The sequence below is a fragment of the Toxotes jaculatrix genome, chromosome 2 (genome assembly GCF_017976425.1).
Source record: "Toxotes jaculatrix isolate fToxJac2 chromosome 2, fToxJac2.pri, whole genome shotgun sequence".
In the NCBI taxonomy this organism is placed as follows: domain Eukaryota; kingdom Metazoa; phylum Chordata; class Actinopteri; family Toxotidae; genus Toxotes; species Toxotes jaculatrix.
Window position 1 is genome coordinate 25,117,141 of NC_054395.1, and position 16,935 is coordinate 25,134,075.

The window sequence follows — 16,935 nt, forward strand, 5'->3', positions numbered from 1 at the left end:
GCGTTCAGCTTTGCTTGAAGTGGAAATACACAGACAGCAACATGAGCCGCAGATAGAAGCCAAAGGTCATGCATTGCACTGAAGTCATAGTGTCATACTAGAGTGCACATTACAGCACACACTGGCCATTGTAAGATGAGATCAGTGTTTGGAAGCTGACATTTCTCAGCAGACCTCAGATGCTACATAATGAGACATCACTGCTTTTTCTAATTATACTTGTGATAGGCTGATATCTGAAAGGCATCGTCTTTGTTTTTTTTTTTAGATGTGTGTCTTTAAGAGTTCTATAAACTGCTTCTGCGCTTTCCTGCTGAATCAACCTACTGTATCTTGTGTTAACTTCACTAACCTCAAACCCGTTAATGTCTTTGGATGTCAGGTATCCTTTGGATTATGTATTTGATTATGTATTTGGCCTTAAAACAAAATTATTAATCAGATCACACTTTTATTTCATAGGCTTCTGCAGGGAAAAGGGTGGGAGTGATTAATTTGTGTGATGGTCACATAGCCTGAGTGTAGAATGTATTAAAAATTTAAGCAGATTTAAAACTGACCCAAGGAGGATAATCAGTGTGAATTCTACAACAGACGCTCACTTTGAAATAATTAATATCCTTTTTAAGCAATAATCTACTCCACTGAAAGCAGTGTTAAGCAGCGATTTCAGAAAATGTTCTTTGAGAGTTGTGATATATTACAAAAAAGTCTTTAAAGGGGTTATTTTCTTACTCTTTCTTACCCAGTGTGGCATCACTCTAATGGGCAGTTGGCTTATTTGAATGGAGCTATTTCATCACAAGAAAGAGCTGAAACATTGAGGAGCACAATCCTTTACTTAAATAACATCTCTGACAGCAAAATCCCCCAAGACAAGAAGACCCTTGTTTTCTGTAATACCCCTCCTTTAACATGTCATTTTCCTCAAGAAGAACAAGCACCCGTGGTCTGTGGATGTTTATTGGCTTTATCCGCTCCATCACAGCTGTCATTTAGCTCAACAGTACGTTTGTTTCAGTCCAGACTTTCTCCAGGAAAGTCATCTGTTAGGTCCAGTCCTCAAGCTCACACAATTCTGCACAATGCACACATTATTTTTTTACTTTTAAATCAAAACTAAATGTAGACCTGCTGCTTACCTGATATGGTAAACATTTTCATTTAAAAAAAAGTTAAAGAATATACTGTAAAGGCAGAACCATATGGCCTGAAGTGCTAGGTCTACCACAAGCTGCTCCACCGGAAAAGAAAATACATTACCATAGTGGGACAACATGAAAGACTGGAAAAATAGTGTAAAGGGCGATACAGAGCACAAATTCATGAATGAAAGTTTATGGATTATAATATTACAAATGATACAAATCACAAGAGTAAACAGAAAATGGAAAACCCAGTCTGGAAGTGTGTGGGGGAGGTGATGGTTCTGGTGATGATTTTTTTTTTTTTCCGGTTTTGTATTGTTTTTCTTTTTTCTTCTCCTTTAAATGAGGACCCAGAATCCTTTGCTGCGGCCCTGTCAGGCCAGCCTGTGTCATTTTGGGTCCCGCCAGCCCCGATCTGTCACCAAGGGCAGGAGACCAATGAAACACACAGTTTGTTGACAGCTGGAGCTCCTCGCTGTGTCCATACTGGAGAAAACAGACGCGTCATACATGATGCCACAGAGACGGTTAGAATAAAACATCACTTTCAAGTTATGGCCCACAATGCTGCACAGATCCGCCTCACCCTCCTTCCCTCCCTCCCTCTCTCTCTTTCTCTCTCTCTCTCTCTCTCTCCCTCTCTCCGAATAAAACCGACAGTTTCCGCGAATGTGCGAGCTGCCTCCGTGCAAGCAGCCATAATTGGGATTATTCAGGAATAATTCGCCAAATCAAGCCGTGTTGTTTTTGTTTTTTATTTTTTTGTTTTGTTTTTTTTTGTTTTTTGTTTGTTTTCTTTTTTAAATAATAATAATGTGAAGAAAAAAAAAAAAAACCCAGCCGTGATTTCGACAGCGTTTGCAATGTGGATTTCGTTGTGACATCGCTGGATTTGACAAAAACGTATGTGTTCTCTCATGGAGGCTTTTATTGTGGACGATTAAGATGTAGTCCACCTTCGCTGGACAGCAAAACAAAGACTGCATATTAACACTTCAGGGTAAATACATCTCCTTCTTTTTTTGACTCAAAGATGGGAAAAAGAGACGTATCAAGGCTGTTGTCTGTGCGGACTAATTGTTCTGGTGCCACTAGCCAATATACATGCCAAGACAATTCATTTAGTGGATGCGCGATCTTTTTTTCCTCTCTAACGTTTGTGGGTGGGTTATTATAAGCATTGAAAATCTGACATCATTTGGATATATGAAGAGAACAAGATATGTTTTTTTATCGCGTCTGTTTCGAGCCCTCTGGAAACCCATCTTAGACGTGATGCAACATAAAATCTGTTTTCTCGGATGATATTCAGACACAGACCAAACGAACACATCCCTCTCTATGAAACAGTAAAAGGGGGTGGCAGTGGATATATACATTTTTTTAAAAATGTGGCTTAAGAGCAGAGTCCTCGTCCTGGATCGTTTGATCAGCTGTTGATTATTAGATAGCCCCGACCGTCTTATGTTTATTATATGTTGCTCAATTCGATTTCCTTGCGATGGATTTATGCATAACAGGTGTTGTTTGAGCCTGAGAGCAAAGCAGGAGCATGAGGCTTTTTTTATGTGTTTTTCTCTCGATTTAACAAACAGTGAAACAACGGGATCATTTATTTTTTTGTTTTTCTGCCGCGAGAGAAGAACAGATCCAACAAAAAAAGAAAAAAAATGAGGGTATGAAAGGTAGGTTATCACCCCCCCCCCCCCCCCCCCCCCCATACACACACACACACACACACACACACACGCATGCACACGCACAACACACAAAAACACACGGCAGAGGTGATTTTGACACCTGTTCATCTGTTTTTTTTTTTCACTCCCAGTGTTTCAGGCCTAGCTGACATGACAGCCATCTAATCAGGTGAAATGATATTTGTGAAGGTGGCAGAGGGCTGTTATGTATGGAAAAAATAAGCCCCACACTTACGGCAAATCATACTGGTGCTTCATGGCCTACACAGACAAGGCCCACCCAGACAAGCACAGCTATGTTTTATTGTCACCTTATGCCCATAAATTAGTTTCCAGTAGAGGCTGCATCTCGAAAGTGGTTGTTAATCAAATTTTCATGTTTTTAATCATGTCATTTTTTTAAAACAAGGCTGATTTCAGGTTCAGTGCTTCAGCACTGAGGCCTGAATATGATGATCACAGTGATGATTTTTTTTTTCTCTCTCTCTCTTCCTGTTGACTAAAATTCGACACCTCGCACACAGGTCAACGGTGAAAACCAAATGGCTGCCTGCTCTGCCATTATATTCTCGTATTTGTTATGTGCCGTGAATGGTACAGATTACACCCTCTGCTCTTTAACTGGCTGTCACGCACACACACACTCAAACACACACACACAGCAGCAGAGAGAGAAAGCATAAAATGTTCTTTGCTCATTTACAACATCTCTGTTTGTTGGACATACCCAGTGTTGGTTGCACTGTGTCTGCTCCATCCCCCTGTACACCCCCATGCATTCACTCAAACACCCACACTTGCACAAAGTATGTGAGCTGTTGTATCTTAGCAACGGGCAAGGTAATTACTGAGAGAGCCAAGGAGCTGGCATGCTGTAGAGCTGCTGATCTGATCCCAGCCTCAGAGAAACAGGAAGGCAGAGATTTCCACTGTGTTGCCCAACACAGCACTTCTATATCCATGCTGTTTAATGTAAGTTGTGTTTCCGTTCAGTGGACAGCTTTAGACCTAGCGTGCACGTCAGACATCTTGTTTCTCGTTCTTCAAAATGTGTGTCTCTGTTCACAGGTGGTGTGCTTGTGGACAAAGAGGAAAGATGAGTCTGTCGTGTAGAAAAGATCCTTACGGCCTCTCCTTGTAAAGACGAGAGGGCCGTGGGAGACGACGGCTGTAGGAGGATCTGTAGTGTTTGTAAAGGGCCGAACCAGGCAAGCTCTCGTGGAAGGTGATAGAATGGCTAACCAGAGCTTTGCCATCGACGGCCCTGGCAGTTTGCTGGCTGTGCTGGCTTCACAGAGTGGAATGGCAAGAGGCGGCAGCAGTAGCAGCAGCAGCAGTGATGGCAGCAGCAACAGTGGAGGAGTCTCCGCCACAGATATGTCTGCCTACTTTAAGCTGGTCTTCTTGGGTTTGATCATCTGTGTCAGCCTTGTAGGTAACCTCTTGGTCTCCCTGCTGGTCCTACGAGACAGGACACTTCACAAGGCTCCCTACTTCTTTCTTCTGGACTTGTGCCTGGCCGATGCAGTTCGCTCAGCTGCCTGCTTCCCCTTCGTGCTGGTTTCCGTTCACAACAGCTCGGCCTGGACTTACAGTGCCTTGAGCTGTAAAGTTGTGGCTTTTATGGCTGTGCTGTTTTGTTTTCACGCTGCCTTCATGCTGTTTTGTGTGGCTGTCACCCGCTACCTTGCCATCGCCCACCACCGATTCTACGCCAAGCGCATGACCATCTGGACCTGCGCCGCCATCATTTGCATGGTGTGGACTCTGGCTGTTGCCATGGCGTTCCCACCTGTCTTTGATGTGGGGACATACAAGTTCATCCGTGATGAGGATCAGTGTATTTTTGAACACCGCTACCTAAAGACCAACGACACCCTGGGATTCATGCTCATGCTGGCCGTGGTGGTCCTGGCCACCCACGGTTTCTATGCCAAGCTGCTGCTGTTTGAGTACAGGCACCGCAAGATGAAACCTGTCCAGCTCGTGCCAGCTATCAGCCAGAACTGGACCTTCCACGGTCCTGGGGCCACAGGTCAAGCTGCGGCTAACTGGATTGCAGGGTTCGGTCGTGGTCCCATGCCACCCACTCTGTTGGGCATCAGGCAAAATTTACACAATCAACACCGGCGGCTGCTCGGGATGGAAGAGGTGAGGTCAGAAAGGAGGCTGGGCAGGATGTTCTACACCATCACCCTGCTCTTCCTGGTCCTCTGGGCTCCGTACATCGTGGCGTGCTTCTGGAGGGTGTTCGTCAAGTCCTGCACCATCCCTCACAGGTACCTCTCCATCACTGTGTGGATGAGCTTCGCCCAGGCTGGAGTCAACCCTATCTTCTGTCTCCTGCTCAATGAGGACCTCAGGAAAGTGCTGAGAGCTCACCTGCCCACCTACTGGAGGACTAAACAACACCTGCCCCAAGATGAGGCCTACTGCATTATGTGATAAGATATGAGCTTAAAGACGAGAATGTTTCAGGTTTTAGAGGAAAATGTGGAGATTAGAACTGATGTAATGCACCTTGGTTAAGTGTCAGTGTCTGTTTTGTTGTTTTGCACAACAAAATCAAAATTTTTGCCAACAAATGCAGGCACAGTGCTATTTTATGAAGAATGTTGATATTTGAATAAATGTGTCAGGTGCAAAGGTTTGAACAGGACAAAAGACAAGCCCTGGTAACTCTTTAATGGTTTGTGTTTCTGATGATGTACTGTATGGTTAATAAGTAGGAAAGATCACAACAATCACCAATCCAACTAAGTGTGAAAGATGCCATTTTAAATTGATGTTGCCTTATTTCAGAGGGACACGCCCCAGAGTTTTTCAACTGAGAATTAGTTTCTGTGTCACATGAGGCACAAAACAGACACACAGAGGGTTGAAATCCTTGAAGAAATGTGCTTTGGACTGTGAATAGAGAGCGTTGATCAGAGCGTTACTAACTCTGAAACACATCAAGGAACTCAAAGGGTCTGAATGGATTGATAGACCACCCTGGACACCTTTTCATTTAATTCAAAGGAGACTGCAGAATAGTGAATGGACCCAATAACCTTGGATACATTTAAATAGCTGTTGTGAACCCAAGAAGCCCCTAACATGCTTGATTTTTTGGACTTGATTTAGGGCGTGTCAGGTTTCTTTGTATCATAAAAAAATTGCCTGTTTTCCTTTATTTGTAAACAATACATGTTAAGCAGATGACACTATTTTGAAATATGACTTGATTTGATATTGTATAGACTGTACAGGAATGTATATTCCTGCTTGTGTGTTTTTATATAGCATTTGTGTGTATGTGTGCGTGAGAGGAAAAGGTAGAAAGAGAAGACAGGAGGGAGGGAGAAAGAAAGAGAGAGAGAGAAATAATGATGATAGAATAGGTTCCAGTAATATTGAGTCAATATGAAAGCAGCCTCATCTTGTGGTCTCAAACTCATGCAAAATTGAACAGTCATCATATGGAAATTTATCCTTTAAATGGATTTCCATAACTGAAAATGTAGTCTTATTTTTAACCGTAATGTACAAGCAAATGTGAAATACAGACGGATAATGAAAAAGGGGAACGAATAATTAGAAAACAACACTTGTACATTGCAAACAGGCCATAGGATTTAATGACTTGAATGATGATGTAAATTGCGTCGCTTAAAAAAAAAAATCATTAGCAAATGAACATTTGTTTGCAAATGGTGATCTTGGGAATGTTTTTAAAGTACTGTTATGCTCTCACGAGAATATGAAAAAAAAGGAAGAAATGAAGTGGCACTTACTGCGAAGGAAACTTGAATGTTACCAGGCCCTCTTATATTTCCCCTCAACGTAAATGTCACTGTTTGAGTGTCTGGATCACAATACATTTAAAGTCAAAACGTCTTCAGGCCGGATAGGACCCCAGAGATGTTTGGTGAATGGAAACCGGCTTAGACTACATTAAGCTGTCTCTCCAAATTAAGATTCATGTAATGCAAATGTCTGACCTACAGTATGTTAGGCATAGATATATGTGTGCAGTCAATTTTCTAAATGTGGACACTTGCACAGCATACTGTATTAGCATGCATTCCACTGCATTTCATAGATTCAAGACTCTGGATTACAACTTGTACAGATGTTGATATGGAAAGACAAAGTGAAAAGTGAACTGAGGTCCATAATTTTTACGTCTGGCATTCCTTCGCGAGATGATATCCTGTAACTGTACAGTTTAACTGAGGTGGTTCTTTTGCCCACTCATCAATAAAGACTCTACTTTTGATGCATTCTGAGTTTTGACCTGCCTGGATGTTGACATGTGAAGAACACTTCACTGGAAATAGACCACTTTACCGTACATGTAGCATAAATTACATCTTGTGTGTGTTTTAGTTGCTAAACATGTTCAAAAAAAGATGCATTTGTGACGCATCAGTCTAGTTCTGTACACTTCACTGCATGAAATGAAAAAGTCATCTTGACTCTTTCCTCTCCACTGAGCACTGACCAACAACCGCTGTAGAGTCAAAAGGATTTGTTATTTCTTTGTCCAGTACCAACCCATCAAATCTGTAGAGACAGGTGTATAAATACACAAAAGAGAGAAGAGATGTCTACGATTTAGGACTGTTATACAAGGCTTGAACTGAACAACTACTGTATGTGGGAGCAAAAATGTGGTTGGAGTAAGATTCTTAAGCTAGGAGTCTAAAATATTTAAAACCTCCTGCAATAACATTTAAAGCAAGACTATGTATCTTTTGCTAACCATGAATGAAAAGTACAGGATAATGGTAAACAGGGCACAAATAGAGAAGAGTCATAGAGTCAAGAAGATGACTAAGCAATGTTGAACAATGTTATTCGTCATTACCTGTTTAAAGTTTGCTAACAGTAGCTAACATTAGCCTTCATAAGCTACCTAGTCTCGATTAAAACAATGAAGCAAAAATATATACTATATAATATCGTGTATTGCGAGGCCCTTTGAAAACAGACAGTGAGGGGACTCAGGCATTAATATACTGACAGACATTCACAGTAGAAAGCAAGAGATCATGAGATCAATTTAAACATTAATGTAAAAAAAAAAAAAAGCCTGCATTTGATATTGATGCTTAAAAGTAAACTTTGCATGATTTTTTTTATCATTACATCATATGACATACTAGAAGAAAACATTCAGTTCAACACAAAGTCTAGAAGCAAAACCAAGTAAATAAAAATAACTTCTCTTCTGTGCCATGCAATGCGCGAATCTTTTGTGCAAAACCCTGAAATGGATTTAAGGTTGTATCCAATCACTCAGCAGTCCAGAAAAACAAAGTTTATTCTTTACAATTCATAGTTCTGCAAGTATCAGGATTCCACTCTTTAAAAAAATGTAATAATTAAATCTTAAATAATACTGCTGACAATGGAAAGGATTTTAAATGTCGCTAAGAGTAAACTCCTCTGCAGGATAAGGAACATGGACTAAAGCACATAAATAAACCACTTCTTGCTCTGAATCTCTTTCTCCTTATTGGTAAAACAGATCATACAGACTCCACATGTACAGCGAACCTTATGCAACAAACGACACGACATAATTATGCTTCTGACATTATAAAATAAAATAGAAGGGGCGGGAAGAGAAAAAAATATTTTTCGGTCTTAATTAGGGCCTGAATGAAATACAGCCAGTGTATGATTGTGTACTCTCTCGGTAAAAAATCAGCCTATACTTTGAATTTGAATGAGAGATAATTTCCATTGTCTGTATTTGTGCGCTGACGGTGGCTGATGGAAAAGATGTTTCCATAGTGAGCAGCATCATCTCTGCGAACATCCTCTAAATAGTCCAGGTTTAACAGGTTCTATCCGACTGTGCCTCTTTGTCTCCCCAGAACTGATGTTGAAGATTCATCTAAAGTGCTTATTTTTAGTTTTCTTCCCACTTCTCTCCAAGATACACCACAACAAAGGCCGTCTTACTCATTTGTGAAAACTTATGCTCGCCCACTGTATGTTCTGAAGATACAGAGTTGTGCAGAGGCCTCGTTGTGTTGTCCTATCAGAGCACTCAATTTTACACAGGGGAAGTTAGGTGTTGCTCTCTTGGATTGGTTTCAGTGTTTTTTTGTTTTTGTTTTTTTATCAGCACCTATTCTGGCCGTTTCAAACAAAGCCCTGTCCTGACCTTCCCAGACAGCAACCATTCATTGTGCTCTCACTCCCACACAGCCACATTTTAACGTCACAATACCCTCATCAACCTTGAGAGGAAAACAGCCAAGTTCAAAGGCACTGAACTTGTGGATAAATCATGAAATATGTTCAAAACTCTGGGTTGGAATTTATGTTGTAGGACCTTGAATATCTGTAGAAAATGTTAGAGCAGTTCATCTCTTGAGACTTTTCACTCAAAACAAAAATTGTCCCTAAAATCTGTAGGGTTCGTCTTCTGGGTACCATGAATGTCTGTACAAAATTTTACAGCAATCCATCCAATAGTTGTTGAGATTTGGACCAATGGGGCTGGCATTGCCATCCATGGTGCGACACGGCTAGCGTGGCTAAAAACAATAGCTGTTCAGGAGTATATATAATTATTGGTGATTTTAAAGTCCAACAGAGGAATTAACTACTTTTCTAAAAGTCTGAAAAGGTCAGATATTATCGAAGCTTTAAGGATTTGAGACCACAAAAAGACAGCAAATAAGCTCTATCATGATGTTAAAACAAATAAAATCCCACAACACACTATTATGGACATATTGCCCAACACAAAATGCAACACTACATTATTCACACCTTTTAGTCATTGACGTAGGGGGATTCCTGTGTAGATCTTGAAGACCCACACAATGACTAACACTCTCCCACACAGCATGTTTGACCACCCTACTACATCAAGCTCTTCTGCCATTAGTATTTCCATTTTTAAATTCTACTCTTTCAAACATGTTTAGAGAAAAAGGAAGCAAGGACATCTGACAGTTACAGTACTTTATTCTGTATGTGCGTTAAATAAATTATATGAATCTTCAACCAGCATGAACTGAAAACACACACACACACACACACACACACACACACACACACATAAGTACAAACACATACTTAAAAACACACTTGTATATTTTTTGTTATGATCAATTTGATATGCCTATGACTGACTCTGAGTTCACATGCACATGGTCTCAACTGCAAACAGGCAAATTGCTTAGAACTGAAAGCAAATGAGGCGGTTTTACTACACTTGATTACACTGCTTGAATAACAGTTACATAAATAGTGATCTAGATCTATGCCAGAGGGACTGTCAGTGCGATACAAAGTGTTGGTTTCTCAGGAAGATTAAGTTGTATCCTCTTCACACGAGTTCAGTCACTTCCATACGAGTCGGAGGTAAGCCATGACACATGCATGGGAGTAGTGTTTTTTCGTTCTTTGTTGAAAAGCAATTTCTCAGCCGCAGCTGTAGGAGAACTGACACACACACACACACACACATACACACGCACACACAGGCACACACAGGCACACACACATACCACCCCTTGAATCTCTAAGACATCCCTACCACCTACACGGCATGGTGTTCTATCTGATTGCACTTGAGTATCATTACACTGAACGTTTAATGCAGCCTGTTACATTCCAGTGAAAATCTACAGACTTGTTATTGGACGGTTAAGGAGCGGCAGGCCTTTAGTACGCAGTGGATGGAAGCATTTCATCGGTGGACCAGTCACTTCTGCTCCCGCCTCCAGATGATGACCATGCCGGTGGAATCAGCAGATGCCAGTAAGCTTTCGTCACAGTTGAAGCTGACGTCCAGCACTGGTCCCCCGTGACCCTGCAGCTTGTTCACGATCGCCTTGGTGTTTCGTTCCACATCGAAGAAGTAGACGCAGGCATCCTCGCTGCCAGTCACTGTACCCGACGGAAAATCAAAGAGACAAAAAGTTAAGAGAAATTGCAAGTGCAACTTTATAAATAAATGAGGGAAGTCTCACTAAAACAAATCACCCTGGATTGAAAATGAGTATCTCAGTGGTTCACAATGACACTAAACAATCTCAAGAGACACAATTATTCTTGTGACAACTATAAAATCACTTATAAGCACAATGCACCTTTTACATTTCTAGCAGAACAAAAGAATCTGGAGATGCTGACAGTTTCAACACAAAAATTTCCCAGGTGTCTTCACTGTTTGTCAGCCCGTGTCCTTTCGGAAATAACGTAAGCAGCCATGTTGCAAAATATCAGCAGCTTTTGTAACAATTATATGACAACACATCTTTAACTGAAGATTCTCAATGGTATTTTTATGAGTGAGAAACTTCTGCTAATTGGAGGCACAAACCTGATAATTTACACAGTGAGAAGCCTTGAACAGAAAACAAAAGTTGATTCTTAGGACTTAATAAAAGATAAAGATAAGTAAGGTGAAGCTCTTAGGTCAAGTGGTGTCAAATATTTCTGCTCTCATGTAAACAACCTACTGTATAACTTCAATTTTATCTATGCTTTTTAAAATTTTTACAGCCCTTTGGTAGAGAAACACTTTACAACACACACAAGCTACAAAGAAGGTACATAGATGGCTGCTCAAAGGTTTGCTAATATGTTTTCTTCTTCTTTTTTTTTTTTTAAATCCAAAAGCAGCAGCTATTTTTTGCACTTCTTTTTTTTCCACATTGAAAAGCCTTCAGCAAATAATGAACCATGGTCCACTTTTCTATTCGAATATCACAGCAGGAACACTGAGAGACGTCTTACCCACACAGGCCCCCTGTCTGAAAGACATGAGGGGGCAGAAGATGCTATGAACGAGCTGGGAACCATGCTGGATAGGGAAGCTTCTCTTCAGCTGTAGTGTGCCCTCATTGTCCACCACCCTGCCAAAGAAAAGGTGGCACGACTGATGAAATTCAATGTAGCAACGTACATACATCTTCACATACATGTTATGAAAATGTTATAGCTTTAATTTCTATCTCTGCACAGCAGAGACAAAACTGCCTATTAATAAACAGTGACTTGCCCTTACAGACTGACCTGTACAGCAGCAGCTTATTGACACAGGCGTTGACCAGCAGGGAGGGGTCTCTGGCCTCTCGGCTAATCCAGGACCGAGCAGATATGCTGCAGATGGAGCTGCCTTCATTCACCACCAGACGCTTGGCTTTGGTCAGCTTCCCTGTGTGTGTGTGTTGGGGGGGGGGGGGGGGCAGAAAGAAACAGCAGAGATGGGCAGAGACACATCAACCGTTTTCCCTCTCAACCAGAAACACTATTCACTGCACAACACAAAAAAATGATTAGAATTTATAACGTGGTCAGTGCACATTTTGCCCTCTGCCTAATGGAAATGCTGTGAGAATACCTGTGGCCATGTCAAAGAGAAAGGAGAAGATGCTCCCCCTGTCATCGCCAGCCCAGAGGATCCTGCCCGGAGCATCAAAGGAGAGAGACAGCACACGGCCTGTCAGCTTACTGGAGCCCCCCTTCACCTTCTTCCCAGTGGAGATGTTCACCACCTGCAGGTGGTGCTTGCTGTTTCCCACCTGGAACACAGAACTGGGAGTGAGGACCTTGATTATTTCCACAGGGCAGCACTGAGAAACCGACTGGGAAAAGCACTGGTTGCAGTGTCTCTGCTGTTGCAATTACACAAGTGAAAACCAGGGCAGGTTGATCTTTGACAAGTGTAATGTAATTCTGTGAGCTTCACTACTCTGATATACACACGACATATAAAGTGTTACTGTACCATATGTCAGAAAGATTATAAAAAATATATTGTGTGCATGTGTTTAATCCAACAGTGATCATCGACTTGTCTTGCTGTCCTCAGACCGATGAGACAGTAAAACCTATACAAAGCAGATTTTGAAATCTGTAAAACAAATGTGTTCCTCTCAAATTCCTTATTGTTTGTACTGACTGTCACTTAAAAACAAATATCCACCTCCTTCGTGTTTCACTTAATGAGCTGTGAATGGACACTGCTGTTCACAACTCTGCTTTCACTTCACTTTCTGCTTTTCAATGAAACTGCTTGCCACTGAAAAAAGCAACAGTCACATCAAAATTATCCAGGACATTTACCACTTTTGTTTAGGTAACAAAAGCTGACATTTAATTCTAAATTTTTTAATCAATATCTGCACAGTCTAAATGTGAATGCGGTTATTAAGAATGGGATAAAAGGATACCAATGGGCGGTTCTGACTCTGCATGCAGCATTTTTGTTAACAAATGCATGACAATTAACTAATCTGACAGCATGTAATAAACTATGAGGAGGAAATAAAAGCCGCAAAAGTCACCAGCCTGTCATTTGAGGTTCCTGGGTATACCAGGATCACAGCAGAGCAAAATTTCACATTTTTTCTGAACATATGTCATGAAATTGGACTGTGCCTTGACATATCTAGAAAACAGTAGAGTTGTTACAGTAAAACAGCTGGCTGTATAATAACAGATACATGACAAGAAAGGTTCAAAGGTGCTCAAATACTGAAATACAACAAAAGGTATTCACACCAGGTAATGTCTCCTCCGTAAGGAAAATAATAAAATAAATTAAGATGTCAAATGTCAAAATAACATGACTCACAATGTTTTCAATTTGTTGTTAACAGACTCATAAGGATGATCACTGTAATGGATGCAGCCATGGACCTTATTTCATGACTGTGAAGCAGAGCTCCAAATATTTAGGGATGAAACAATTAGTCGCTTAATTTGTTAGTTGACAATAAACTGGTGACTTTGATAATCTCTTCATTGTTTAATTGTCATTTTTCAAGCAAAAATGACAAACATTATCCGTTTCCTGCTTCTCAAAGGTGGCAATTTGCAGCTTTTAATAATCTAAGTGTGGGACAAAACATTAACCTTTAGGTGATTGTGAAAAACTATACTTTTCATTAAAAAAAGTATTAATTACATAATTTACTGTAATACCCATTTACAAACTATTGCATTTTGCATTTATATTAATTGCATTAGTAGCATTAGCAGGAACAGAGTATGAAAACTAGCTACTATCATTAACATTTGGTCCAGAAACACAACTACTATCATTTGTCTTTGAGTTGACCAGTAGGAATGTGAACAGGCAGCAAATGATTTGAGGACCAAATAAAATTATTAGCATGATTTTGTGGCTGCAAAACATATCATCATGTAATACACTAATACACCTTATAAAACAGAAGGAAAGAGGGAAAATATTTATAATACTCTTATGTATGACTCAAAAACAATGGCTTCTCATTAATCACAAAAAAAAAAAACATAAGATGAACATGGAACTTTGTTCATGAAATAAAAACTAAAAATACAGGACAGCTGGCCAGACAGAGATCTGTCCACAGAAAAGCTTTTTACCTACTAGCGAATCAGTGCTAGAGAATATAAAAATGATAGCACATCTCAAATGGGACTCACCACTGTAAGATTGTTATTCATGGGCTGGAAAGTACAGCAGAGCAACTCGCTGGATTCTGGGTCTCGGACCTCTCTGATGCAACGACCATCCTCTGTGTTCCAGATACGCAGTGTCCCATCCAGTGACGTTGACACAATAATGTCATTGCTCAGTGACCAAGCAAAGTCTGTGACAGGACCCCCGTGACCCTTCAGTGTCACCTTCACACTGGCAGGAGGCGGGGACAACGTCATGATGGACAGGGTGCCATCCAGTGAGCAGCAGGCAAGGAGGTGCTTGTCATCATTGGCAAACTGCAGCCGTGGAACTGAAGGAACAAGGGAAGGAAGATCAGAGTGAAATAAATGCTTGCTGTTTACAAATTGATTAGAATAAACTTAATTTACTTACCAGCAGAGTCTACATGTTGGTCAAATATGTGGTGCATTCCAGCAAAAGCATAATTTTCACTTAAAGTTGTGTCCCCTGCCATGGCACGACTGGCCTCTGCCACTGAGGTGGGCACCAAACTGCCCGGAGGCCTGCGGCCAGAAATAATAACCACCTTGTAAGCATACAATCAATAGAACACACCTCACAACCCTCGCCTGCAGCTGACAACTCAATATGGGAGAGCTGATCATTACTCAGTGCAACCAAACCAGAATTACAGCCAGTAAATCTAGCAAAATGCAATAGCTCAAAGGAGAAGTAAATCAAAGGGAATTCAATTGCCCAAGGTGATGAGACACAATGCTGGATGCAAGCTGAGGATCTTTGTGTGGTGTTTTTCCTGGTACCTCTCATCATAGACAGCTCTGTTCATCTGGGCCTGTAGTTGGTAGGAGCCTCTGCTGACGGACCGGCGGTGACCACGAGCCCCTTGGGTGCGGGGGTCCTCCTCAAAGTCCTGCCCAAGAGGAAAGGAGAGGGGGAAGAGGAGGGGAGTGCAGGGGGAGACAGTATCTCATAGGAGTGAGTGCAAGCAAAGACAAAAGGTGTGACAAAAAAAAAAAAAAAATCATAAAACCCATCAAATATTGAAAACTTAATGAAATTACCATGCAATTTTAAGTTAACAACACTGCTGATATACACAGGCAATGCCAGCCATTTCAACCAAGCTGCTCAGCTTAATATTCATGGACAAACAGTGCTGTTTGGCTATGCTAAACTCTAGCCATCCAGATGGCTCTCACATGTTGTATTCTATATTTTCAATCCAACTCTCAGATATTTCTATGTCTCATTTTCCAAATTAGTACAAACACCCTCTTCTATTCTTTCTCATCTACTTTCCCTGCCCCTTCTGTTTCTTTGGGTCTGACCTCCATGCGGTCCAGTGTGGTGCGGGAGCTGCGCACACTGCTGGCCCTGAAGCTGCTCTGCTCAGACAGGGGCCCGTAGCGCAGGGCCAGCAGCTGACTGCGCAGCCTCAGGTACTGCCTGCGCAGCCCTGGCTCAAAGCCACACTTGGCGTTCTCTCTGAGCAGCTGGCTGCGTCGGCGGATGTACTGAGTTCGGAACTGTGGGAACGTAGGCGTGCGGTAAGCATTGTACCTGGGGACGGAAAGAAGTGACACAGCACACACAATAACTCACAAGTGATCCATAAGCAATTACACATCCGAATAGCTTCTTCATCAGTTTAAACTACTAAGGCCTGCAGCCTGACTCATTCTTACCTTGCGTCCACTGCCAAAACCTGCTGCCAAACTGCTGCCATTCCACAAGCACTCTGGGTAAAGACGAAGCCACTGCCAGGGCAGATTCCTGTCAAAACACACAACACCCAGCTCACAGTTGTTGTTTTTTTCCCCATCAGCTTTACATTTGTGCACAGCATGAGAATACAGCTTGGCTAACATGAAAGTTACATTCATATAATTAAAATATCACCCCACCCTCCTTATAATGAAGTGATGTTGCAGAACCTAATGGCACAACAGGGACAACACCTTGTTACTGAGACATGTTTTGCTATGTGAGTGTGTCACCAGAAAATAACCGTGGATGTGAACCGACGTAAAATAAAATAGAGCTAACGAATGACTGGTCTGGGCAGGGTTTTTTTTTTTTTTGCATGCAAACAGCACCAAGAGCAGGCGAGCCTTCTTCTTGACAGCTAACGTCACAAAGCTACCTCACGTTAGCTAGCAATTAGCAAGTTAGCCACAACATCGTATGCGATGTCCTCGCATAAAAATGTTTTTTTCCGTTCATTCTTCAACGCACATAGATAGCCTAACAGTTAGCAAGTTTATACGGAGTATTAGGCGTTTATTGTTAGAATACAGAGAGGAAACACCGAGAAATATGTGCGGAAACGGCTCACCTTCCTTAGCTTTTCTCCATCGCTGCTTTTTTCCCCCCTGTTCTGTCAGGTCACGTGACGCAGTGGGAACAGCCCACTGGCTGATGTGGAGCCACATGAATCCAGATGATGATTCACAGCGTTTACATGTATTGTTTGATCCAGTATAACCGTGTGATCGGATGAGAGTATTCAGCAGACCACCGACCAGAAACTTTATTTACAGCATCACGGTTTCATGATCAATTATGAGTTTGTTCTGTTTACCTTCATCCTCCCACCGCCTCCCACACGCAAGCACAAACTAATGACAATGGCTCTCCTTATACAGTATTTACATACTGTGCTGTCTTAAGGGACCAC

The 16,935-nt window shown here is 41.5% G+C and overlaps 2 protein-coding genes across 2 annotated transcripts; one reads left to right on the top strand and one right to left on the bottom strand.

The window, feature by feature from the left end:
• The first annotated feature begins 3,953 nt into the window (after positions 1–3,953).
• On the top strand, positions 3,954–6,995 carry LOC121194463 (probable G-protein coupled receptor 173). Its single transcript, XM_041057373.1, has one exon. The coding sequence runs from the start codon at positions 4,082–4,084 to the stop codon at positions 5,291–5,293; it is 1,212 nt and encodes a 403-aa protein (XP_040913307.1). The 5' UTR covers positions 3,954–4,081; the 3' UTR covers positions 5,294–6,995.
• A 2,807-nt stretch (positions 6,996–9,802) lies between these two features.
• On the bottom strand, positions 9,803–16,636 carry wdr13 (WD repeat domain 13). The gene is made up of 10 exons (XM_041060278.1): positions 16,594–16,636; positions 15,944–16,031; positions 15,587–15,818; positions 15,059–15,168; positions 14,670–14,800; positions 14,279–14,586; positions 12,207–12,387; positions 11,879–12,020; positions 11,600–11,718; positions 9,803–10,747 (listed from the first exon to the last, which is right to left on the bottom strand). Exons 2-10 carry the CDS (start codon positions 15,982–15,984, stop codon positions 10,563–10,565), a joined length of 1,449 nt encoding a protein of 482 aa, XP_040916212.1. The 5' UTR covers positions 15,985–16,031; positions 16,594–16,636; the 3' UTR covers positions 9,803–10,562.
• Positions 16,637–16,935: the final 299 nt, after the last annotated feature.

Bases quoted from the DNA above. Each gene is read 5' to 3' on its own strand.
- LOC121194463 (XM_041057373.1), top strand. From the start codon at position 4,082: ATGGCTAACCAGAGCTTTGCCATCGACGGCCCTGGCAGTTTGCTGGCT.
- wdr13 (XM_041060278.1), bottom strand. From the start codon at position 15,984: ATGGCAGCAGTTTGGCAGCAGGTTTTGGCAGTGGACGCAAG. The intron at 14,587-14,669 runs GTAAGTAAATTA...TTGTTCCTTCAG, and splicing joins CCAACATGTAGACTCTGCTG to TTCCACGGCTGCAGTTTGCC. The intron at 12,021-12,206 runs GTATTCTCACAG...ACACACACACAG, and splicing joins TCTCTTTGACATGGCCACAG to GGAAGCTGACCAAAGCCAAG.